The sequence below is a fragment of the Xyrauchen texanus genome, chromosome 17 (assembly GCF_025860055.1).
Source record: "Xyrauchen texanus isolate HMW12.3.18 chromosome 17, RBS_HiC_50CHRs, whole genome shotgun sequence".
Taxonomy (NCBI): Eukaryota; Metazoa; Chordata; class Actinopteri; order Cypriniformes; family Catostomidae; genus Xyrauchen; species Xyrauchen texanus.
Genome location: NC_068292.1, coordinates 14,471,064 through 14,496,286, shown reverse-complemented (window position 1 = coordinate 14,496,286; position 25,223 = coordinate 14,471,064). Strand labels below are relative to the sequence as shown.

The window sequence follows — 25,223 nt, the reverse complement described above, 5'->3', positions numbered from 1 at the left end:
CAGAGTAGTAGGAGTTCAAAACATGGTAAATTATACTCTTTTGGTAATTGTACACCTTTAGCACAAATGCTAGCATTGCAGATTAGGAATTGGGTTAGGAGACATGTCTGGTGACAGTCAAACTTAGCAGGATAAGCTAACGGGAGCATTGCAGTTTTGTTTCATTTAACGTGATCTTCCTAGCATCTGGCATTGGAATGCATTTAGTCGGAGATCAGAGATATCACGTGGAATATCCCACATCGTTTTGAATGGAACGCAGCATCTTCACCCCTCATCCCAAGAGAGTATTACCTATATATATATATATATATATATATATATATATATATATATATATATATATATATATATATATATATATATATATATATATATATATATATATTAGCTACCTATGTATTTACTGTTTTTTAGGTGACTAGTTTCAGTTGCTTGCCAGCTATTTGCCACCTAGCTAGGTGTGCAAGCTAACTAATTTAGTTAACATATAGTGAGAGATGTAGCTAATGCAGTGTTAACTTTGTGAGAGATTGAGGGGACAGGACAAGTAGTGACAAATTGTTACGTTTTTGCTTGTGATAAACAATGACAAGACAGGCCAAATAAAGCTTTGTAGCTAATTTATATAAAGTTCAATGTTAGCTAATGTCAGATCCGACGTAAATGCTACACGGTGCGGTAATGCTCCCTCACTTGGGTAAGAGAGCTAGAAATGTGACAGCAGAGAGGGGAGACTGAGTAATGTGCCTCCACTTATATTAAAAATCAACATTTTAAATGGGCAACTTTGCTTATGTTGGGCATTCTTTGTTTTATTCTCTAGATTTAGATATGTGGTTAGAAAATTGCACACATTTATACAAGGCTTGTTGTGTCAAAAACAATACAAAAAAACGTACCATATTGTTTAAGACAGAAAAAAGTAGACTTAAATATTGAATAATTGTTTGATATATTCTGTACTTGATGATGGTTTCTAGGGGAAGACGAGAGTCATCCAGAAAACCTGATTGCATTGCTAAAATTGCATTGCTTTGGGTGGATGGTAAAACTTGGAAAGTAGTGTTGAATAAAGATGGTTTATTAGTTGATTTCAGCACCTTCGAATATGTTTGCTCATAGAAAACAAAGGAACATTCTCACACATAAAATTCACCTCTGCAATGCCTTTTGATTATTTTATCAAGACATTTCTCATTACACACACACACACACACACACACACACACACACACACACACACACACACACACACACACACACACGCACAGTACAAGGCACTAAAAGAGGTGAATGAAGAGGAATCTTCATTTGCTTTCTGTGGGTGTTTATATGGTAATGTGGATCTTTGAGATCAATTTGAGGAGTGCCTATGGTTTGCATGTTCCACATTTTATTGTAAGTGTGTCCTGCAGTGTGGGACTCGCACTGGTTTGGTCTTGACTCGGTCTCGCCCTGCCTTGACTTGGTCTCATCCTGGGACGGCTGTGGCTCAGGTGGTAGAGCGGGTCGGCCTCTAATCGCAGGGTTAGCGGTTTGATTCCCGGCCCACATGACTCCACGTGCCAAAGTTAGCGCCTTGCATGGCAGCTCTGCCGCCATTGGTGCGTGTGAGTATGGGACACAGTGTAAGGCGCTTTGGTAACCTCTAAGGTTAAAAAGGGTACTATGTAAGTGCAGACCAACCCCTTAAAAACCTCTCACTGTCTCAAGAATCAGCAATAGAATATTTGGCAGGCAAAAGTTGCTCCTGCGTTCAAAAACTGCTCGACGGAGCGCAACAAAATACATTTTGTAGTCTAAATATTTTTTAAATGTTGTTGTTGTTTTTTTACTACTTAATAAAACAACAAATAAAAAAAATAGCAAATTGAATGCATTGTATGAATATACAAATTTGATTATAAAAAATAAATAAAAAAACAGGTTTACAAATGTGCAGTGTAAAATCTGGAAACTTGCCAACCAATGTTTAATTACTAACCCAAGGTAAAATATGAACAGTGAACATTTTTAAAAAGATAACCTCTGATTACAGTAGCCCAGGGTTAAACAATTTCAAGTGTGATAAACCCAAGAGACAGACTGAGCATTAGTCTATTAACAGGTGTTACATACCATAGATTCATTAAAGCTTGCTCTGTATTGTTGTCTAGTCTCCTCAAATCAGACATCTCATTCTCTTAATCTGCTTTTGAGGAGACACTGAGTAAGGGAGGGAACGATAAATGGCCTCCCACACCCTTTACTCCTTTTAGCGCTCACAATTACATTTTCTACAGTAGATGCTTCCTAAGTCTGCAGCCAATGCTTGCTTAGCATTTTACAAAAGCACAGTTCTTATGTGGAGAGTGTCTTGTTCTACATCTGTTTATATCCCTTTAAGTCTTTCAAGCAGAGACAGATCTATTTGTTTGCTGTGCTACATTTAAAAGCTCTGTGAGGGTTTTTTGTTTTTTTTTGTTTTTACAAACACTGTGCACTGCATTTCACCCCTAGCAGTGTAGATGAAAGCTTTGGGGTTCATTTTTTATTAAAAGGAGAGTTGACGGAGTATTTGCAAGCATGCCCATGGTGCCAATTACACAATACAGCCTAATCTCACCTGGCACATGAACGAAACATGTCCTCACCTGCTGTTATCTCTGATCACGCCACCTCCTAATTAAAGGTTGACTCAATCAATGCTGTTTGAGTGTTATGCAGCTTTGGTAGCCTAAGTGTTGATGCTTCAAGGAAGCATTTTTCTGTTTCCACAGCAACCACAAAGCTTTTGTGTCAAACCTGAAATGGTGTCTCTGTGCTAAAATTTTGTCAAGCTTCTGCTTGTCCAAAAATATAATCATCAAACTTTATACTTTAAATCTGAAAGAAAATCCAGTTAGTTTACATTTAGCGAAATAGGATTTAATTTGCCAGTTAGGAACCATTCATTGTGTCCTGCCAAGAACATGTTTTTCCAGGGGGTGATATGTTAGGCTTACAAAAATCAGTGATGCGTTTCAACTTTGGCCTGTAGCCGAAAATGGAAACCAGATACACTGGTCTTCTTCATCTGACGCCCCCCATTCAACGTTTGCACTCTAGATTCAATATTAAACTTACTTAGGGCCTCTTTACACTTGGCCACTTCATACATTTTCAGTGATCAGATGGCTATCCGATCATGAAAAGATCAGGTGTAAATGTCCTCCAATAAGCATTCGAGACAGACTGCAATCTGATCACTCTGGTTTGAAACGGATTTGATGAAACTGTTCAAGTGTAAATGCATCTGGCTGATCAAGACGCAAATGTAAACTTTGCTCCGCCCAAACAGTGCTGCGTCAGCAAAGGGAAAATGTAAAACATAACAGCTGTTACAGAATATTTGCATAGGGCTTGCATCATGCAGTACAAAATAACAGAGAAAGAAATGGATACACATACTGTAGCAGGAGAGACAGATCTTTTTTCCTCATTTATTTGATGCAGATCGCTGATAAACACTGATAATTAGCGCAGCTGATGCACTTACTCTTACCTACAGAAGCCCCAAGGGAAAAAACATAGCACACCCATACACAGACGGGAATTTAAGATTGGATTTATATCCGTTTTGCGGAGATGCATTGATGTGGTCAAGTGTAAATGGAATCAGCTTTTTCAATCGGATCAGTAAAAATTGCATGAAGTGGCCAAGTGTAAATAGGCCCATGGTGTTGACTCTGCAATATTAACTTCGTAAAAAATTGTTCCATCACTTTCACAGGTTTATTGTGTTTGCTATAAGTGCTGTATTTTATATCTAAAACTGTATAAAACATTTTTGGGGTATCTCTACAAAAAGGCATTGTTACATTACCTATTCCACTATTGCGATTATTCTCCATCTCATCCATTTTTATCTCCAGTGCTGCCTCTGTGTCTTCTGATGTTGGACTTGGTTCTTGTTTTGTCATGGTGTGGGGAGCTGCTTCTTCCTTTTGTTCTATGGGCACTGGTGGACACGGTTCAGCTTCTGGTTTAGATATGGTGTAAGCAGCAATCACGTGAGCCTGATGTGCCAGAGGTTCCTCAGCCAGACTGCTACTGCATGATCCTCCAGCAACATCATCACCGCCGGAGCTACTGCAGATGGATCCGGACAGTTCTGAATCCTCAATACTATGGCTCAGATCAGATGCTGAGTCATCGGCTGGAGACGTGGTGGCAGGAGATTGTAGCAGTATTCTTTCCACTGGCACAGGCATGCTTGGGCCCCAAACAGCTGCAGTGGGCTCAGGGGTGGGAATAACTGGTTTGGGTGTACTGGGGAGTGGAGTGGGCGGAGGTGCTGGAGCCTTGCGCTTGGTTAGCTGGTTGTGTGAGGATTGAGAGACATGATGTATCTAGAGAGTGAGAAGATAAGCATAAACATTTGAAATTACATTGCAGAATTGAACACAATGTGCATCAAATCATTTTCCAGAACATCTTTGTACATTTTATGAGGAAAATGTGAGTGGTGTTTTCCCATGCAAAAATTGCCACCACAATGCTAAGGGAGTTACTTAGCTGTTGCTGGCTGATAAGGTGCTCTGAGTGGATTTTACTGCATTGCTATGCAGATGCTTGGATGTAATTTGAGGTTGCTAAAGTGCTGCAAGGGGGTTTAGGTGGTTGCTACTGACCCTAGGTCAAGTCCAACTGAGTCCCTATAACAGGTCTACAACCTATGGCATGAGTGTCACCATTGGCACGTGGAGGCATAATCCCTGACACCCGAGCAACACCAAGACATACATTTATTTGAATGGGAAGCTTATCGCTTAATGCCCGTGTGTCAGCAGGGCCTCTTTGGTGATGCTATTGATGCTTTCACTGAGAGGTTTCAAATGGCTAAGAGGCAATTGCTGCCTTAAATTAAAATACTACCTAGACAGGGTAGTTCTGTAGCCAGATGGTTCACACACTCTATTTCGGGACAACGTCCAGTGTGTTACAATCTCTAACCCTGATAGCCTGAGTGGTGTCTGAGACTCCAGAAATCAAATAAGCCCAGTGAGCTGCCAGAAGCAGAAAGTAGCACTTTTCTGGATAACAAGCCCCTGTACCAGCACCAAGCGGAAGGTAGCATTTCCTGTACCTCAATAAGTTTCTTCTGAGGGCACATGCATTCCTGATGGTTTGACAAAAACGAAGTGGGGACTTTCACACTTCCCGGACCACTTCACCATGTCCCTGCTAAGTTTATTTTACTCTGCCTGTGGTTATATGCCAGGGTCAAGAACAAATTTGTTCAGATTTTGTTGGCTCCAACCATATAAAGTTTGCCAACTTCTCTGCAGTTGCTTGAGGCACAAAAAACAAAAAAGCTTGAGGCACCAAAATTCAAGCTTTAACCGACCTGGTTATTCTGAACGACCGCCCCCCAAGGGCAGGCAGCGCTCAGACCCACCAGTCACAGACCAACCTCTATGTCCTCTGATGTGCTACCTGGAAGCATGGCAAAGTATTCTTGGAATTGTCAGCTGGGTACTGAGCATGGTCCAGACTGGATATATGCTCTAGTTCAAAAAGTGGCTTCAACAGTATTCTTTCTTCCACCCTTCCAGTATGGAACGTGCCAATTTCAATTAGTTTAGAAGTATAGATTCGCCACACAAAAGATGCGATAGAAAGCGCTTCGACAGGCAAAGAACAGAAAGGCTTCTACAGCTATTATTTTCTGATCGCCAAAAAAAGTGGTGGGTTGCAGCCCATACTGGACCTGAGGTCATTGAATCAAACACTCAAGAAGTCTTAGTTCAAGATGATGACTCAGAGACAGATACTGTCTCATGTCTGCCCTCTGGACTGGTAAATATCCATCAACCTGAAAGATGCATACTTTCATGTGCAGACTGTCCCTCGTAACAGGCCATTCTTGAGATTTGCTTTCGAGGGGACTGCATATCAGTTTAAGGTCATAATATACGGGTTGTCCCTGGCACCTCATACATTCCCAAAATGTGATGATGCGGCACAGGCGCCACTGTAGCTGAGCAGTGCGCATATATTAAATTACCAAGAAAATTGGTTATTGGCTCAATCAGAGGCACAGGTGTGCAAGCACAGAGATCAATTCCTCACACATCTGGGAGCAATTGGGATGCAGAATCAACTGGACAAAGAATGTGTTGCCACCTATTCAGCAATTTTCCTTTGTTGGAATGAAACTCAACTCGGTAGCCATGTCAGTTCAATTGACTGACAAACACATTCAGTCCATTCTCTTACACTTGAAGAATTTTAAGTTGGGGAGAACCCTGCTATTCTGTAAATTTCAGCGAGTGCAGGGTTTGATGGCTGCTGCAGCTGCTGTCACCCCGCTAACCTTGATACAGATGAGACCCTCCAGTGTTGGTTCGGCCCGAGCATCACCTCTGGCGATAGGGCCTTCACTGCCTTCTTGTGATGTGTTGCTGTTTAAACATGCTAACTATTTGAAGGAAGAAAGAATTTTGTGGGAAAGATGTGATGCTCGCCAAGATGGGCAGATGCAAAATTGTAACATTAGAAGCTTCTAACACAGGCTGCGGAGCCCTGTGCAATGGACGTCAGGCATTTGGCGCCCTGACAGGTGCACATGCGAGGTGGCACACAAATCACCTGGAACTCCTAGCAGTCCTCTTGGCTCTGAAAGCTTTTCAATCAGATGTGTTAGGGTCTCACATACTGATCTGCTCAGACAGCACAGCAGTCATGGCATACATAAATCACCAAGGAAAATTGGATACTAAACGAATCTGGATAACTGACTAAGGTCTGCTGCCTATTACTGGGATCAAATCAGTTAACTAGCATCTACATTTGCACTGGATCTTTGTCTACAGCAAGTTTTGGAGATCTCAAATGCCCATCATTTATAAACTTTTACACATCCCCTGCTTCTTGTGTGTTTGTTTATTATTATTTTGGCCAATTTCATAATAATTTCAGATATTAAACATGAGCACTCCGAAGACGATTTGTTGTTAAGCAACGTAACGTTTTTTAACAGTGAACCCCCCACTATCTATCTATACATATATACGGAATACATACAGCATAATAATGCAGTATAATATATATAAACTCAGCAAAAAAAATTTACAAAAATACTCACTTTCAACTGTTTTTATTTTCAGTAAACTTAACATGTGTAAATATTTGTATGAACATCAAAAGTAACAGTCAGTGTCTGGTGTGGCCACCAGCTGCATGTACTGGAGTGCATCTCCTCCTCATGGGCCGCACCAGATTTGCCAGTTCTTGCTGTGAGAGGTTACCCCACTCTTCCACCAAGGCACTTGCAAGTTCCCGGACATTTCTGGGGGGAATGGCCCTAGCTTTCACCCTCCGATCCAACAGGTCCCAGACGTGCTCAATGGGAATGAGATCTGGGTTCTTGGCTGGCCATGGCAGAACACTGACATTCCTGTCTTGCAGGAAATCATGAACAATACAAGCAGCATGGCTGGTGGCATTGTCATGCTGGAGGGTCATTTCAGGATGAGCCTGCAGAAAGGGTACCATATGAGGGAGGAGGATGTCTTCCCTGTAACGCAGAGTGTTATGATTGCCTGCAATGACAACATGCTCATTCCGATGATGCTGTGACACACTGCCCCAGACTATGACAGACCCTCCACCTCCAAATCGATCCCGCTCCAGAGTACAGAGCTCAGTGTAATTGGTGGTGTTGTCTGGTAAGGACCTGCATTACAACAGCCTACAAGCTCTAAGTCCAGCCTCTCTCAGCCTATTGCGGACAGTCTGAGCACTGATGGAGGGATTGTGCATTCCTGGTGTAACTCAGGCAGCTGTTGTTTCCATCCTGTACCTGTCCTGCAGGTGTGATATTCAGATGTACCGATCCTGTGCAGGTGTTGTAACACGTGGTCTTTCACTGCGAGGATGATCAGCTGTCCTTCCTGTCTCCCTGTAGTGCAGTCTTAGACGTCTCACAGTAAGGACATTGCAATTTATTGCACTGGCCACATCTGCTGTCCTCATGCCTCCATGCAGCATGCTTAAGGCACGTTCACGCAGATGAGCAGGGACCCTGGGGATCTTTCTTTTGGTGTTTTTCAGAGTTAGTAGAAAGGTCTCTTTATTGTCCTAAGCTTTTATAACTGTGACCCTAATTGCCAACCATCTGTAAGCTGTTAGTGTCTTAATGACCATTCCACAGGTGCATGTTCATTAATTGTTTACGGTTCATTGAACAAGCATGGAAAACATTGCTTAAACCCTTTACAATAAAGATCTGTAAAATAATTTTTATTTTTACAAAATTATCTTTAAAATACAGTGTCCTGGATAAAGGATGTTTCTTTTTTTTGCTGAGTTATACTATATATATGCAAAAGTAATGTTAGGGAGTCTAGCATTTATATTTCCTATTGATACACTAAACCTGAAGATATAAATATCCATCTTAAAACAAAAGCTTTTGTGAAGACTTTTGCACAGTACTGTACATACATTTCATATACGCACATACTGTATGGTGCCATGGGATGTATGTTCACCAGTCCATTTGGATTTGCTTTCAATGGGTTAAAGTTCAAAGACATTATGTGTTTTCTTTTCTTCCTCAAAGTCTTTAAGTAATTGAATGTACATTTAAAAGGTACCTCTTAATCTGTTTGGGTACCACACACATAACATCTGACCTTTTATCCAAAACAGGCCAGTACAGTGACTGATTTCACCCCTCCGGTATGCTAAAGCTTTAAAGTAAAGCAGAGGAGAGAGAGGAATGAGAGAGTGCTTAATTGCAGGCTATGAAGTACAGGGTCTCTCTGCAGTCACAGAGGGCCACTGGGTTACATTACACCAATGGCTGGCCAATCATTCATCCTCCCATTCTCGTCTTAACACTGAACACAGCTTCAACTTTCCTCTACATGGTGCTCAGAGCTGGAGCTGCACAGGAACACAGCATGCTCTAAGTTGCTCTGATGCACAAGTTCACGTATGCAATCATAGGTTAAACATACTGCACCAGTACTTTGGAAAAGATAATTGGTTGTCATAGAGGAATGAAGGTTGCTTGTGGTCTGGATATAGTACAGGTACAATACAGGATCCACTATGAGCGTGGGTGTTAATCTGCCTTCAAGTGATGTTGAATTATGTGGGGAAACTCAAACGTTTCTGTAAACCCACTATTTAAACCCACAAATTTGATGGTTTGCCATTTTCCAGAATCACTGCGAAAGTTAACTGGTATTGATAAGTTGTGAATACTGAGAATTTACTAAATAGTTGTGTCACTTTTGCAAAATATTTAAATGCAAAAAACTGCCTCTTATTCACTAGCCACCAATAATCTAGTTTAATCAGGTTCATTTTAAATGGAAATTTATGCTTGTCTAAATAGGCATTTTCAGCAGGATAGTACACAATAAAAATCAATTTACAACTCTTGTGCTGTGTTCCCACAGACACGCATACAGTAAATACAGTGCATCCAGAAAGTATTCACAGTGCTTCACTTTTTCCACATTTTGTTATGTTACAGCCCAATTCCAAAATGGATTAAATTCATTATTTTCCTCAAAATTCTACAAAGAATACCCCATAATGACATGTGAAAGAAGTTTGTTTGAAATCTTTGCAAAAAAAAACCTAAAAAAAAAAAAAACCCCAAAAGAGCACAAACCAAGCCATGAAGTCCAAGGAATTGTCTGTAGACATCCGAGATGTCTGCAGCATTGATGGTTCCAATGAGCACATTGGCCTCAATCATCCGTAAATGGAAGAAGTTTGGAACCACCAGGACTCTTCCTAGAGCTGGCCGCCCGGCCAAACTGAGCGATCGGGGGAGAATGGTCACTCTGAAAGAGCTGCAGCGTTTCTCTGTGGAGAGAGGAGAACCTTCCAGAAGAACAACCATCTCTGCAGCACTCCACCAATTATGGTATGGTAGAGTGGCCAGACCTTAGAAAAAGGCACATGACAGCCCACCTGGAGTTTGCCAAAAGGCACCTGAAGGACTCTCAGACCATGAGAAACAAAATTCTCTGGCCTGGTGAAACAAAGATTGAACTCTTTGGCCTGAATGGCAAGCGTCATGTCTGGAGGAAACCAGGCACCGCTCATCACCTGGCCAGTATCATCCCTACAGTGAAGCATGGTGGTGGCAGCATCATGCTGTGGCGGTGTTTTTCAGGGGCAGGAACTGGTAGACTAGTCAGGATCGAGGGAAAGATGAATGCAGCAATGTACAGTGACATCCTTGATGAAAACCTGCTCCAGAGCGCTCTGGACCTCAGACTGGGGCGAAGGTTCATCTTCCAAAAGGACAATGACACTAAGCACACAGCCAAGATAACAAAGGAGTGGCTATGGGACAACTCTGTGAATGTCCTTGAGTGGCCCGGCCAGAGCACAGACTTGACCCCGATTGAACATCTCTGGAGAGATCTGAAAATGGCTGTGCAAAGACGCTCCCCATCCAACCTGATGGAGCTTGAGAGGTCCTGCATATAAGAATGGGAGAAACTGCCCAAAAATAGGTGTGCCAAGCTTGTATCATCATACACAAAAGACTTGAGGCTGTAATTGGTGCCAAAGGTGCTTCAACAAAGTATTGAGCAAAGACTGTGAATACTTATGAACATGTGATTTTTTCAGTTTTTATTTTTAATACATTTGCAAAGATTTCAAACAAACTTCTTTCATGTTGTCATCATGGGGTATTGTTTGTGGAATTTTGAGGAAAATAATGAATTTAATAAATTTTGGAATAAGGCTGAAACATAACAAAATGTGGAAAAAGTGAAGCGCTGTGAATACTTTCCGGATGCACTGTATAATAAACAGAAGTGTCTTTTTGTCACCTTTTTCCTTATTGCTTCCCAAAACATACATGTAACATAGAGAATTACTTAATGTAAATTACAGCAGACTATCCCGATTCAAACAAGCCCAGACACAATATAATATGATTAGAAGATCTTGAAATATTCCTCAGAGTGTACATGGAAAGACACGAGCAAAAGATGTGTGTGTGTGTGTGTGTGTGTGTGTGTGTGTGTGCGCGCGCGCACCTGTCTGAGGACTTTGTGTGTGGAAACACACATCCACATATGTGCTCATGTAAAAGTACAGGGATGCTCCTGAACTCTTAATATTTCTGTATTTTGTAGTCTAATCCATTCATTTCAAATTGACCAATAACATAACGTGTAACAAAGTGAAATAAAACCAATAAAATGTAAAGCAAATTGTAAATTTTTTGGGGTTTTCAGATATCATATGTGAACAAAGTCAAGGAATTTTATTCCAATTGGATAAAGTAAATAAAAATTAAAAAATACAAATGTCTGGGTCATAATGACCAGAACACAACATAAGGGTTAATAAAACGAAGACATTTTATTGACACACACACACACATGTAGTGTTTCCATGTTTTATGGGGACTTTCCATAGACATAATGGTTTTTATACTGTACAAACTTTATATTCTATCCTCTAAACCTAACCCTACCCCTAAACCTAACCCTCACAGAAAACTTTCTGCATTTTTACATTTTCAAAAAACATAATTTAGTATGATTTATAAGCTGTTTTCCTCATGGGGACCGACAAAATGTCCCCACATGGTCAAAAATTTCGGGTTTTACTATCCTTATGGGGACATTTGCTCCCCACAAAGTGATAAATACACGCTCACACACACACACACACACACACACACACACACACACAACTTGTTTTGAAATGGGACAAAATGTGTTAGCCACGCTTTAAAAATCACAGATGAATCATTGGTTTTGTTGGGAAGAGAAAGACTAGCTTTGGGACAGTTTCAAGAACAAAGTGATCCTTTGGGAACCAATAAAGTGTCTAAAAGAGACTAAATCAGGGCATTTGTAATGGTAATTTACCAAAAAAAAGGTATCACTGCAAAAATGTATTATATCTAAAGCTGACTATGGCCACTACATGTGTAAATCAGGGAGTTCACGTATTTATTTATTTTTAAATATACAAATAACTAAATAAATAAAAGCCAAAAAAAATCCAATTTAAAATCACTGTCACACTGCTGCTACTATACTGTTGTTCTGAAAGATTTTCAGCATGTAACTATGCAGTTCCTAGGGTGTCCTGGGTGGTTACTTGGTAATTTAGGTGGTTGCTTTGGTATTTTTTGTGGCTGCTACGTGGTTGCTTACTAGTCCAAGTCAATATAGCCCACCTCTAAGGTTCTATGAATCTTCCAAGTCTTTTACACATTTTACCACCTGCCAGGCGAACAGTTTTTCCGATCACTTAGGAAAGTAATACAACAAAACAAGATGCACAATTTGAGGTGTCATTCATGCCTGTACCACAAAGGCAGGACGAGTTACGAACTGAAATTTAACACTAATCCAATCAGATTGATCGCACCATGAATTCGGAAACACTAACATTTCTTGATCTAAACTCAGTCTGTGCTTACCGAAATTCAAAGCACTGCCCCCAGTGGCCGAAGCGTAAAGTTTTTTTGTTTTTTTTTTATCTAAGAGGACGTGGTGAGCTCCATGTGAAATGTTCACAAAGAGGCACCAAATGTGAGATGTAAAGCAAGTTTTCAGCTGTAAGTTATGTAATACTGTAAAGAGGAATGCATATTTTATTAACTCTACCCTCAAATCCAAACTACAAACCTAAGTGGAGTAAAAAATGTAATCTTACAAGAAAAATGGAACCCCTTAATCAGGCTTATGAGAGCAGGATTACATCCTCATTTAAATACAGGATGAGAATCTGGGTTTCCCCACGCTGTTTACACAGTGTGCTATCAATCGCGCCACAGGAGAAGGTCAAAACATTTCTGATAGCAAATTCCACTCATCAGTAACTCGCTAGAATGGGACCAATGCCAGGATACAGGAACATTTGGTAGTAGCATGTCGACTACCTGTGTGATCATGTTGGACCAAAGAGCAATAGTAATACTGAATAGGGATATCCCTTATAATGTGAAACAATTTGTTTTTGCATCACATTGTAAATATCTTCGACCTGTTGCAACTTCCATAGGCAACATCCATAGGGAGGTTTGTTTTGGCAAAGGGTCTCAATTACATAAAACACAATGTTTTCACCTATATACTGTAAGCAAGAACAAAAACAGTCTGGTATCACGTCAGTAACATGATTCCTTGCTTTGCCCAGTTTTATTTTTATAACACCATTCCAGGTCACATTTAGACCTCCACAGTGTTGCCTAATCAGTCATAAATACAGCCACCACTGAGAGAAGCCCAGAAAAAAAAGCATCTAAAGAGGCCAACATGTCATTTAAAATTACAGGGTCACTGAGTCAGATCGGTTTGGGAAGGAGGAGGGATGTGGATGGGGGTAGCACACCACTTTGTGGGCTTCCAGATTTTTCCAGTGTGTAACTCTTGCATAGTCTTTATATGGAATAGGCCAAAGGGAGTGACAGTAGTCAGGACTCAGGAGAAGAGATTATTGACTGATATAATATTTTTGTGGCACAGCTAAAAACACTTGTATATGACTATACAAAAAGCACTGTGCATTTTGTAATCAAACAAAGATGAATACTGCAAATCAGTCTGGCTAGTGACAGACTGATTTGCAATCAAATATTTTTTTGTTGAGCATGTTTGCGCACTTTTGTTATTGTTTATTTCAAATCTTCCGTAAAACATTTTCCTCAATGTATCTTGGACTCTCATTTTCTCTTTTTTTGTAACCTCAACGACCTGGTGTGTGGATTCTATTTAGTTTATTCTAAGCCAGGGGTCCCCAAACTACGGCCCCCGGGCCGAATACGGCCCGCCCCCACATTTGGACCGGCCCTCTGAACAATGCCATGCAAAGAAATATTTTAACAATTTAATTTTAAATATGTTTTAATCATATCATATTTGTATTTGATAATACATATTGGCTTTCAAAATAAAATTTCCCTTAGTTATAATTATTAAAGTAGCCAAATTATTTGTTAGATTCACCTGGATTAACGTTCCATCGTGACGCAATCCAGCAAGAAAATTTAAAGTGACAACAAAATGGCCAAACGGTTGGGAAAGAGAAAAGTTGATTCAGAATGCAGGGTATTTAACCAAAAGTGGACAAGTGATTATTTTTTTGTTCAATGCAAAGAAATGGCTGTTTGCCTCATCTGTCAAGAAACAGTCTCCGTGTTCAAAGAATACAATCTGCGCCGACACTATGAAACCCGCCACAGAGACAAGTATGCGAGTTTACAAGGCCAAATGAGAGCAGACAAAGTGTCGAAGCTAAAAAGTGGACTATCTGCTCAGCAAAATACGTTTGTACGGCAAACCCAGTTGAACCAGTCATCCATTCGAGCTAGCTTTCAGGTAGCTAAACTGATTGCAACCTGCGGTAGGCCACTCAGTGATGGTGAGTTCGTAAAGAAATGTATGAATGCTGTTGCGGAGGAGGTGTGCCCCGATATGAAAGACGTCTTAAATGCGGTGAGTCTGTCCGCAAGTACAATCACCAGACGAATTGAAGAAATGGGGTATAATGTATATGCCCAGCTGAAGGAAAAAGTTAAAGAATTAGATTTTTTTTGCATTAGCGCTGGATGAAAGTAATGACGTGCAGGACACGGCACAGCTGGCCATTTTTCTTCGCGGAGTTAGCTCAAACTTTGAAGTGTCAGAGGAGCTGGCAGCCCTAAAATGTCTCAAAGGTACTACAACAGGGGAGGATATTTTTGGTAAAGTGTGCCAAACGATAGAAGAGTTGGATCTAGACTGGTCGAAGCTGGCCAGCATCACGACTGACGGAGCTCCTAGTATGGTTGGCGCGTCAAGGGGACTGATAGGACGCATGAATAGAGAAATGTAGGAAAGAGGTCTCATGCCCCCTTTATAAGTACACTGCCTAATTCACCAGCAAGCACTGTGCTGCAAAGTTCTGAATTGGGAATCGATTATGAAAGTGGTGGTGTCATGTATAAACTTCATCAGAGCAAACGGACTTAAACACAGGCAGTTCCAAGTCTTTCTGTCCGAGCTAGAGTCTTCTCACGGAGATGTGCTTTACCACACAGAAGTCCGATGGTTAAGCCGGGGCAGAGTTTTGAGGCGTTTTTACGAGCTGCTACCCGAAATCAATGTTTTTCTTCTGACAAAGGGCAAAACTGTCCCAGAACTGATTGACACAAAATGGAAATGGGACCTCGCCTTTTTAACAGATGTGACAGAAATGTTGAATGGCCTCAACGTGCAGCTCCAAGGCAAGGGGAAACTAATATGTGACATGTATTCCCACATAAAAGCATTTGAGGTGAAACTAGCACTGCTTGTGGGACAAGTGCAAAAGCAAGACTTCACCCATCTCCCTCTTACCCAAAGCCTCTCAGCTGAGAAACCAGTGGTCCCATTCCCAGCTGAAAAGTCAGTGGATGCACTGGAAATGCTGAAGGCGGAGTTTGATGTGCGATTCCGTGAGCTACATGTCCACGCTAAAGAATCCGCCTTTTTCAGAACCCTTTTGCTGCTGACATTGACGAAGCCCTGCCTTCTTATCAGTTTGAGTTGGCTGAGTTACAGAACTGTGATGTTCTGAAAGACGCGTTTAAGCCCAACAGTCTCATTGAATTCTATACTGCCCTCCCTAACGAGACCTACCCAAACATCAGAAGGAATGCAATGAAGATATCCACACTTTTTGGCAGCACGTATATCTGTGAGCAAACCTTTTCACGCATGAAACTGATGAAAAATCCGATAAGATCAAGACTCACTGATGAACATTTGCATCAGTCTTTGAGACTGGCTGTGACAGGAATGGAACCTGACATTGGACTTCTCACCAGCCAGAAACAAGCCCATAGTTCACACTGATTAGCCTAATACGCATGAGTAAGTAAATAATTTGATTTCAATAGCACTGAATATGAAAAAATGTCATTACGATAGTAATAATGCTCTTTTAATAGGCTATATATCACTTGATATGTATGGTGCATAAATAATAAATTAATCTAGCATTAGGAGGCATAATACTGTAAATCCATTTAAAATCATAATAAAATCAAATCAAATCAAATCAATCAATCAAATCACTTTATTGTCACACTACCATGTACACAAGTGCAACAGTAGGTGAAATTCTTGTGTGCAGTTCCGAGCAACATAGCAGTCATGACAGTGACGAGACATATACCAATTACAATAAACAACATACTTACACAAAACAATTTACATATCAAATGTACACATACTTACACAAAACAATTTACAAATCAGATGTACACATACTTACACAACACAATAATTATATACAATGCAGAATATAGAACAGAATATACAATACAATACAATAAGTGGGAGTATATGAAATATATATGTGTATATATATATATATATAGCAGTTGTATTGAGGAGAATATATTGACAGTCCAGTTTGAGATTATAGCTGAATAAAGTGCAGTGCTAATTATTGATCCTGATAGATCAAGAGTTCAACAGTCTGATTGCTTGGGGAAAAAGCTATCATGTAGTCGGCTGGTGCGGGTCCTGATGCTGCGATACCGCCTGCCTGATGGTAGCAGTGAGAACAGCCCATGACTTGGGTGACTGGAGTCTCTGATGATCCTCCGAGCTTTTTTCACACACCGCCTGGTGTATATGTCCTGGAGGGAGGGAAGCTCACCTCCGATGATGTTCCTGGCAGTTCGCACCACCCTTTGCAGGGCTTTGCAGTTGTGCTGCGGTGCTATTGCCGTACCAGGCGGTGATGCAGCCAGTCAGGATGCTCTCTACAGTGCTGGTGTAGAACCGTGTGAGGATGTGGTGGTTCATTCCAAACTTCCTCAGCCGTCTCAGGAAGAAGAGGCGCTGGTGAGCCTTCTTCACAACGGCCTCAGTGTGGACGGACCATGTGAGTTCCTCAGTAATGTGGACACCGAGGAACTTGAAGCTGCTGACTCTCTCCACCGGTGCTCCATTGATGGTGATGGGGCTGTGTTCTCCGTCTTTCTTCCTGAAGTCCACAACAAGCTCCTTGGTTTTACTGACGTTGAGGGAGAGGTTGTGCTCCTGACACCAGCGTGTCAGAGTGTGCACCTCCTCTCTGTAGGCTCTTTCATCATTGTCAGTGATCAGACCTACCACCGTCGTATCGTCAGCAAACTTAATGATGGCATTGGAGCTATGTGTTGCCACACAGTCATGTGTGTACAGGGAATACAGGAGTGGGCTGAGAACACAGCCCTGCGGGGCTCCAGTGTTGAGGGTCAGTGATGAGGAGGTGTTGCTGCCCATTCTAACCACCTGACGTCTGCCTGACAGGAAATCCAGGATCCAGCTGCACAGCGAGCTGTTTAAGCCCAGAGCCCGGAGTTTCTCATCAAGCTTGGAGGGCACTATGGTGTTGAATGCTGAGCTGTAGTCTACAAACAGCATTCTCACATATGTGTTCCTTTTTTCCAGGTGGGAGAGAGCAGTGTGTATTGTAGATGCAATGGCATCATCAGTGGAGCGGTTGTTGCGGTAGGCAAACTGCAATGGGTCCAAAGAGGGGGCAGAACAGAGCAGATGTGATCTCTGATTAACCTCTCGAAGCATTTGCTGATGATGGGGGTCAGAGCAACAGGACGCCAGTCATTTAAGCATGTGATTATAGCTTGCTTCGGTACAGGCACAATGGTTGATGTTTTGAAGCATGTGGGGACTACAGACAGGGAGAGGGACAGATTGAAAATGTCCGTAAAAACACCAGCCAGTTGATTCGCGCACGCTCTGATGACGCGGCCCGGAATGCCGTCTGGACCCGCGGCTTTACGGATGATCACCCGTCGGAATGATCGGGTTACATCCACAACAGAGACGGAGAGTAAATCAACCTCTGTAGCGTCAGCAGCGAGTGCTCTCTCCGCGAGGGCGGTGTTACTGTCCTCAAAACGAGCATAAAATGTATTAAGTTCGTCCGGGAGAGATGCAGCGGTGTTCATGGCGGAGACTTTATTCCGCTTGTAGTCCGTGATTGTGTTAATTCCCTGCCACATACTTCTGGAGTCAGTGGTGTTGAACTGACTTTCAAGTTTGTGCCTGTACTGGCGTTTAGCTGCACTGATAGTGTTACGGAGGGCATAACTGGCTTGTTTACGCTCCTCCGTGTTAGGAGAATTAAAGCGGAGGTCCGCGCAGTGAGTGCCGCCGAACATCGCCGTTAACCCATGGTTTCTGGTTGGGGTATATCCGTATAGTTTTGGTCGGAACAACGTCCTCACGCACTTCCTGATGAAACACGTTACGCTGTCAGCGTAAACCTCGATGTCGTCATCAGAGGCGGACCGGAACATCTCCCAGTCCGCGTGATCAAAACAGTCTTGTAGCGCAGAGTCTGATTGGTCCGACCAGCACCGGATCGTTCTGAGGGTGGGTGCTTCCTGTTTCAGTTTCTGCCTGTAAGCGGGCAGAAGCAGAACGGAAGAATGGTCCGATTTGCCAAATGGGGGCGGGGAGGGATTTGTAGCCTTCCGGAAGGGAGAGTAACAATGATCCAAAACCCGGTCCCCTCGTGTGTTGAACTTTATGTGTTGGTGGTATTTTGGGGCGATTGCTTTGAAGTTGGCTTTGTTAAAGTCCCCGGCAACAATGAACGCAGCCTCAGGGTGCGCGGTTTCCTGCTCACTTATACACCCATACAGTTCCCTGAGTGCCCGGTCTGTGTCGGCTTGCGGGGGATGTACACAGCTGTGATGATAACCGCTGTGAATTCCCTCGGCAGCCAGAATGGTCGACACAGAAGCATGAGATATTCCAGATCAGGAGAGCAAAAAGACTTGATGAAATGTACGTTCCTCTGATCACACCATGATTTGTTGATCATAAAACATACACCACCACCTCTGCTTTTACCAGAGAGGTCTTTCGCTCTGTCCGCTCGGTGCACGGAAAAGCCCGTGATTTCGATGGCCGAGTCTGGAATCTCCGTAGACAGCCAGGTTTCTGTAAGGCACATAACGCAGCAGTCCCTCGTCTCTCGTTGGAAAGAGATCCGCGCTCTCAGCTCGCAGAGTTTGTTGTCCAGAGACTGAACATTTGCCAGTAGTATACTGGGTAGCGGGGGTCGATTTGCACGACGTCTTACTCTGATGAGAACGCCGGCTCGTTTTCCTCTTTTCCTTCTGCGTTTCCGCGGCCGAGCAGCACAGACAAAGGGCTCCGCCGGCGTGTTTGTAAACAGCGGGTCGGCATTAAGGAATTTGAAGTCCGGTTTTCGATGTGTGATTGTAGAACTAATGTCCAAAAGCGTTTGTCTGTCGTAAACAATAAGGCAGACAACATCCAAGACAAAAAAACAAAGAACTGTAAACAAAACAAACAATAAACCGCAGTGTTGTAACGGAGCTCGCAACGCAGCAGCCATACTCGGCGCCATCTTGAGTGTAGCAAATCTCCACAATAAATCACTCCGGCCCATGCCATTTTCTGTTAGACTACGGCCCTCCATTATAGAAAGGAAAAATGATGTGGCCCTCATAGAAAAAAGTTTGGGGACCCCTGTTCTAAGCCAATATTTGGTTATTTGGAGATTATCAGAATCTGCAGATAACCATGTCTACTTGATTTACAGTGTTAGACTTCTCTTGTGTCAGTTCTAAAATTTACCAACATCTTTGTCAATGAATAAGAAAAAATATATATTTTCCATTTCTAGTCCTGTTCTATTTGTTTGTTTGTTTTTTGTGAATTTTAAATAAATAGTGTTAGTGTTAACTATTATAAATAAGTGTTAATTTCAACAACAGAATGTGCTCTCTACTTCCTGAATCGGTATCAGCCAAAATGTGCAACTGTCTGGTTCCAGAAGTAAAAATCACATTCCCCCTATAGAGCAATACATTTTTAACAATAATTTAGAAACCTTTAAAGAAAGACCTGGCATGAGCTTAGAGGTTTTTAATCAATATATGCTTCTGATGAAGCAATGAGTCTGCATTATTTCAATTTCAAAAGAGCTCTGCAGTGACAGCCCAATCCCATGGACATTTAAATGGACTATGAATGAATATCATGGAATTAAAAATACTTAAATACCATGAATATTACTTGGTTCATAATGTAACAACTTTTATCATTTCCATAAATAAATTCTCTACATGATGTACTGAGATAAGTTCAGTAGAAGAGTAACTGCTAATTTCCAAATAAAAATGTAAATATTAACATTACAGAAATGTCCAAAATATTTTAATCAGTTACTTTTCCAAGAATTAGCGATGGAAAAGCCCAAAAATGGCTGCCAAACTTTGCCACAAATTTGTAACTAACTACTAAAGAATATGTTTATGTGCATTTGAACACAAATTAAAGAGGAACATATAATAGTATCATATCTGAGCAAGTGAACACTTCGCTGAAAGAACATGAAAGTGAAAGAAAATTTTTTTGCTTGCGTGTGTTATGTACACCCTGTCTTGTATCACTGTTGCCCTTTTGTTTGCCATTTTTGTCACTTTTGCATTTCTTAGTTTTCACTTTAGTCCCTTATGTAACTCCATAGTCTCTTTGTTAGCGTTCGTGTTTTCTGTCATTGTTTTCACCTGTCCTCATTAGTTTGCCTTTTGCTTCTGTTAATCCCCTTGTTATCTTGTTTGAGTTCTGTTCGTAAGGATGGCTGGCGCGAAACAGACGTTCCGAAGCTTTGCGAGATCCCGAAGCAAAGATGATTCGAAACACTGATCCGAAGCGTGATTCAAAACACCCACGTCACGTGACAACGGCTAAATGAAGCGTCTAAGTGTTTCATCAGGTGGAGTGCTCCGCCGAATCAGGGTTTCATTGATTGGTCGGTTCGGGAACAAATCACACAATCACACAGTATAAAAGTTTTGTCAACGCATTTTCATATCGTGGGTTTTTGTGAGAGGAGTTTGGTTTTGAGATAGTGGATTTTGGTGATATAGTGACATTTATAGTGCGATTTGTTTAGTTATATTTAGGATTTAATTTACATTTACACATTGACTTAGAGACACACAGAGTACATATAGTGACACATGAATAGATGCATTGATAGAAATATATATATATATATATATATATATATATATATATATATATATATATATATATATATATATATATATATATAGATTAATAGATAGATACATATATTACAGATACATATAGATTATTAGATAGATAGGCTACATATAAAATAGATAGATAGATAGATAGATAGATAGATAGATAGATAGATAGATAGATAGATAGATAGATAGATAGATAGATAGATAGATAGATAGATAGAAAGAAAGAAATGGAGGCTCCACAGAAGAGATGCCGTACATCTGTGGTGTGGGAGCATTTCCATTTGGAAACCCCAAATAAAGTGAGATGTGTGTATTGTGATCGGCAGCTCAGCCTACTGCAACAATACATCATCCATGATGCGCCATTTGAGGAGCATTCATCCTGCCATTCTGCAGGGTGCAGAGGATGGTAGTGTTCCCCTGTACCAAGGCCTGCTACTGACACTGCTGGGCCATCTAAGCAAGGTATGCATTGTTTGAAATATAGGCTAATTATAAGTGAAATATAATAACTAAGTGTTGGGCCATTGTTTAGAAAGGCCATGGACTAAGACATGCCTAACATCCCAATCACAACTGCCAATCAATTTAAAAACAAATGTTGTCAATATAATATTATACTTTGTGAATATACATTTTATATGTCTACATATGAGTACCCAATCTACAGCCAAGACATCATTTTGTTTTTTTGTAATTGTTGTATTTCTATAATGCACTTTATCTTTCTCTGCACACTGAGCATAAATATTCATAACATAACTTTGTTTAGGAAGGTTTCCAAATGAACCAGTAGACTACTTTCACGGTAGGCTACTATTTTTCCAATATATTTGTCTGAAAGTATGTTTTATCTTCTCTTTTAAAAGGCAGACAGAGGGAATTGGATGAGGCTCTTCTGAACATGGTGGTGAAGGATCTGCAGCCCTTCACCATCGTGGAGGATGAGGGTTTCAGGGCCTTTGTGAACAAGCTTGATCCAAGCTATGTCCTCCCATCCCGGAAGGTGCTTAAAACAATGGTCAGCGAAAGGTACAACACAACCAAGGAGAAGACAATGGAGGACCTACAAAAGGCGGAATTTGTTAGCCTTACGGCTGACATGTGGTCTTCCATTAATATGGATGGATATCTTGGTGTAACATGCCATTACATAACACCAGAGGCAACAATGGCAACTGTTTTACTGGGTGTAAGGAGGTTTTACCAAACCCACACAGCCCAGCATCTCATGGAGGCTAAAGCCTTGCTAATGGCTGAGTGGGGAATAACCTCCAAAGTTCACTGCATGGTGACTGACAATGCATCCAACATGATCCTAAGTGCCCAGCTACTCAACCTTCGCCATGTCCCATGTTTTGCTCATAATTTGAATTTGATAGTGAAAAAGGCCCTGGATCAAACCCCAGTCATCAATGAAATTCGCCAGAAAGCCAGAAAGATAGTGGGGTTGTTCAGATCCAGCTGCAAAGCAAAGGACAAGCTTGTGGAGATGCAGAGCTTGATGGGCAGACCAAGTCTGAAAATGATACAGGAGGTTGAAACGAGATGGAACAGCACATTCGACATGCTACAACGCTTGTATGAGCAACGTGAGCCAGTGGCTGCTGCACTTGCCAATTTAAACAGTGATACTGCTCCCCTGACAAGTCTTGAGTATGACATTATTCAACAGTCATTGACACTTCTTCAACCATTCAAACTAGCAACAACAGAGATGTCAGAGGAACAGAGAGTGTCTGCTTCAAAGCTCATACCATTGTACAGGATGTTGCAGCACAAGCTTGCACAGAAAAAGGAAATGCAACGCAGGAATCAACTGTACAATTAGGTAGGACACTATGACCATACGTGTAATTGGCCATAACTCTCATATTGTTGTCATTATTTTAATTAATATGGTTTTCTCTTGTGTTGGCTCATAGGCTCACATCTACAAGAAGGTCTGCACTCCAGATGTGGAGGGTACGAGACTTTTAGAGCCTTGGCACTGGCTACACTGCTGGACCCAAGGTTTAAAAATGTGGCTTTTGGAAATCCTGCCAAAGCCCTGGATGCTGAAAAGCACATCACACTGGAGTGTGCTTCACTGATGCGTTCAAACACAACTCCTGGTGAGTTTCAGTCTATGTTATCTTATGTAATGTGATTCATGAAATTTATACTTCATATGTGTTGTCAGTTTATGATTTGTTACTAATTGCCGTTTTCTTTTAATTCAGAACCACAAATGTCAACATCAGGCCCATCATCAACACCAGTTGAAACACAAGACAGTTTATGGGAACATTTTGACAATCGTATCCGTGAGACCCAGATGATACACAATCCTACAGCTGATGCCACAGTGGAAGTGAAAAAATACCTCAGCGATGCGTTTTGCCCAGAACTCATGATCCTCTAACTTACTGGAAAGAGAGAGCAGTAATCTTTCCTCATTTGTATGTCCTAGCTAAAAAATATCTTTGTATGCCAGCAACAAGTGTCCCTTGTGAGAGAATTTTTTCAAAGGCTGGAGAAATTATCTGTAAAAAGAAGTAGGCTGAGTCCTTCAACAGCAAAGAAATTAATATTTTTGAATAAAAATCTATAAGAAAGGGAGACATTGTGGCTTGATTTATTTTTATTAATATTCATTTTTCATGACCAAAATCACATTATGCAATGTGAAGAGACTACAGGTTACAAGCTTCATATATTACAAAAATACAATAAAAAAAAAAAAAACCAACACATTTTTTTATTAGCTCTTTGTAAAGGTTGTTTCAGATCAACACCTGCAAGTGACCACTAGGTGTCACCGTGGAGACGGGTTTCGGATTGATTCGAAGCCTCGAAACAAAATGGCACATTTGCTTCGACTGTTTCATTGCTTCACGAAGCCTCGATCTGCCCATCTCTACCCACTCTAACCTTTTCTATTTGTTTTTCTGTTTCTGTTTCAAAAGTGGCTTTTTCTTTGTTATTCTTCCCATAAGGCTGCACCCCTGAGTCTTCTCTTTACTGTTGTACATGAAACTGGTGTTGAGCGGGTAGAATTCAATGAAGCTGTCAGCTGAGGACATGTGAGGTGTCTATTTCTCAAACTAGAGACTCTGATGTACTTATCCTCTTGTTTAGTTGTGCATCTGGCCTTCCACATCTCTTTCTGTTAGAGCCAGTCATCCTTTGATTTCAAGACTCTAGTGTACACCTTTGAATGAAATCTTCAGTTTTTTGGCAAATTCAAGCATTTTATAGCCTTCATTCCTCAAAACAATTATTGACTGACCAATTTCTAGAGAAAGCTGTTTCTTTTTTGAAATGTTTGACCTAATATTGACTTAAGGACATGCCAGTCTATTGCATTATGTGTCAATTCAAAAACAAAGACAATGTTATGCTTAATTTAATGAACCAAATAACTTTCAACTGTGATTGATATAATGACAAGTGATTTTCTAGTACCAAATGATCAATTTAGCATGATTACTCAAGGATAAGGTGTCAGATTGATGGCTGCTGGAAATGGGGCCTGTCTAGATTTGATTACAAATTACTTTTTTCAAATAGTGTTTTTTTTACCTCCATGAATATATATATATATATAAAACAGTATCTCACAAAAGTGAGTACACCACTTACATTTTTGTAAATATTTGATTATATCTTTTCATGTGACAACACTGAAAATGACACTTTGCTACAAAGTAAAGTAGTGAGTGTACAGCTTGGATAACATTGTAAATTTGCTGTCGCCTCAAAATAACTCAACACACAGCCATTAATGTCTAAACCGCTGGCCACAAAAGTGAGTACACCCCTAAGTGAAAATGTCCAAATTGGGCCCAATTAGCCATTTTCCCTCCCTGGTGTCATGTGACTCTTTAGTGATACAAGGTCTCAGGTGTGAATGGGGAGCAGTTGTTTTAAATTTTAAACTCACACTCCCTCAAACTGGTCACTGGAAGTTCAACATGGCACCTCATGGCAAAGAACTCTCTGAGGATCTAAAAAAAAGAATTGTTGCTCTACATAAAGATGGCCTAGGCTATAAGATGAGTGCCAAGACCCTGACACTGAGCTGCAGCACGGTGGCCAAGACCATACAGCGGTTTAACAGGACAGGTTCCATTCAGAACAGGCCTCGCCATGGTCGACCAAAGAAGTTGAGTGCACGTGCTCGGCATCATATCCA

At 41.1% G+C, this 25,223-nt stretch overlaps 2 protein-coding genes across 6 annotated transcripts in view; one reads left to right on the top strand and one right to left on the bottom strand.

The window, feature by feature from the left end:
- The window catches only part of LOC127657611 (protein cordon-bleu-like), a 152,514-nt gene that overhangs the window by 32,122 nt on the left and 95,169 nt on the right, over positions 1–25,223 (bottom strand). For all 5 annotated transcript variants that reach the window (XM_052146479.1, XM_052146480.1, XM_052146481.1 and 2 more), the window contains one exon: positions 3,848–4,373. In XM_052146479.1, the coding sequence (XP_052002439.1) occupies positions 3,848–4,373 (526 nt within the window). The remainder of the gene's footprint in view (positions 1–3,847; positions 4,374–25,223) is intronic.
- Positions 21,695–23,414, top strand: LOC127657613 (zinc finger BED domain-containing protein 4-like). Its single transcript, XM_052146490.1, has 3 exons — positions 21,695–22,877; positions 22,972–23,160; positions 23,269–23,414. Exon 1 carries the CDS (start codon positions 21,951–21,953, stop codon positions 22,875–22,877), a length of 927 nt encoding a protein of 308 aa, XP_052002450.1. The 5' UTR covers positions 21,695–21,950; the 3' UTR covers positions 22,972–23,160; positions 23,269–23,414.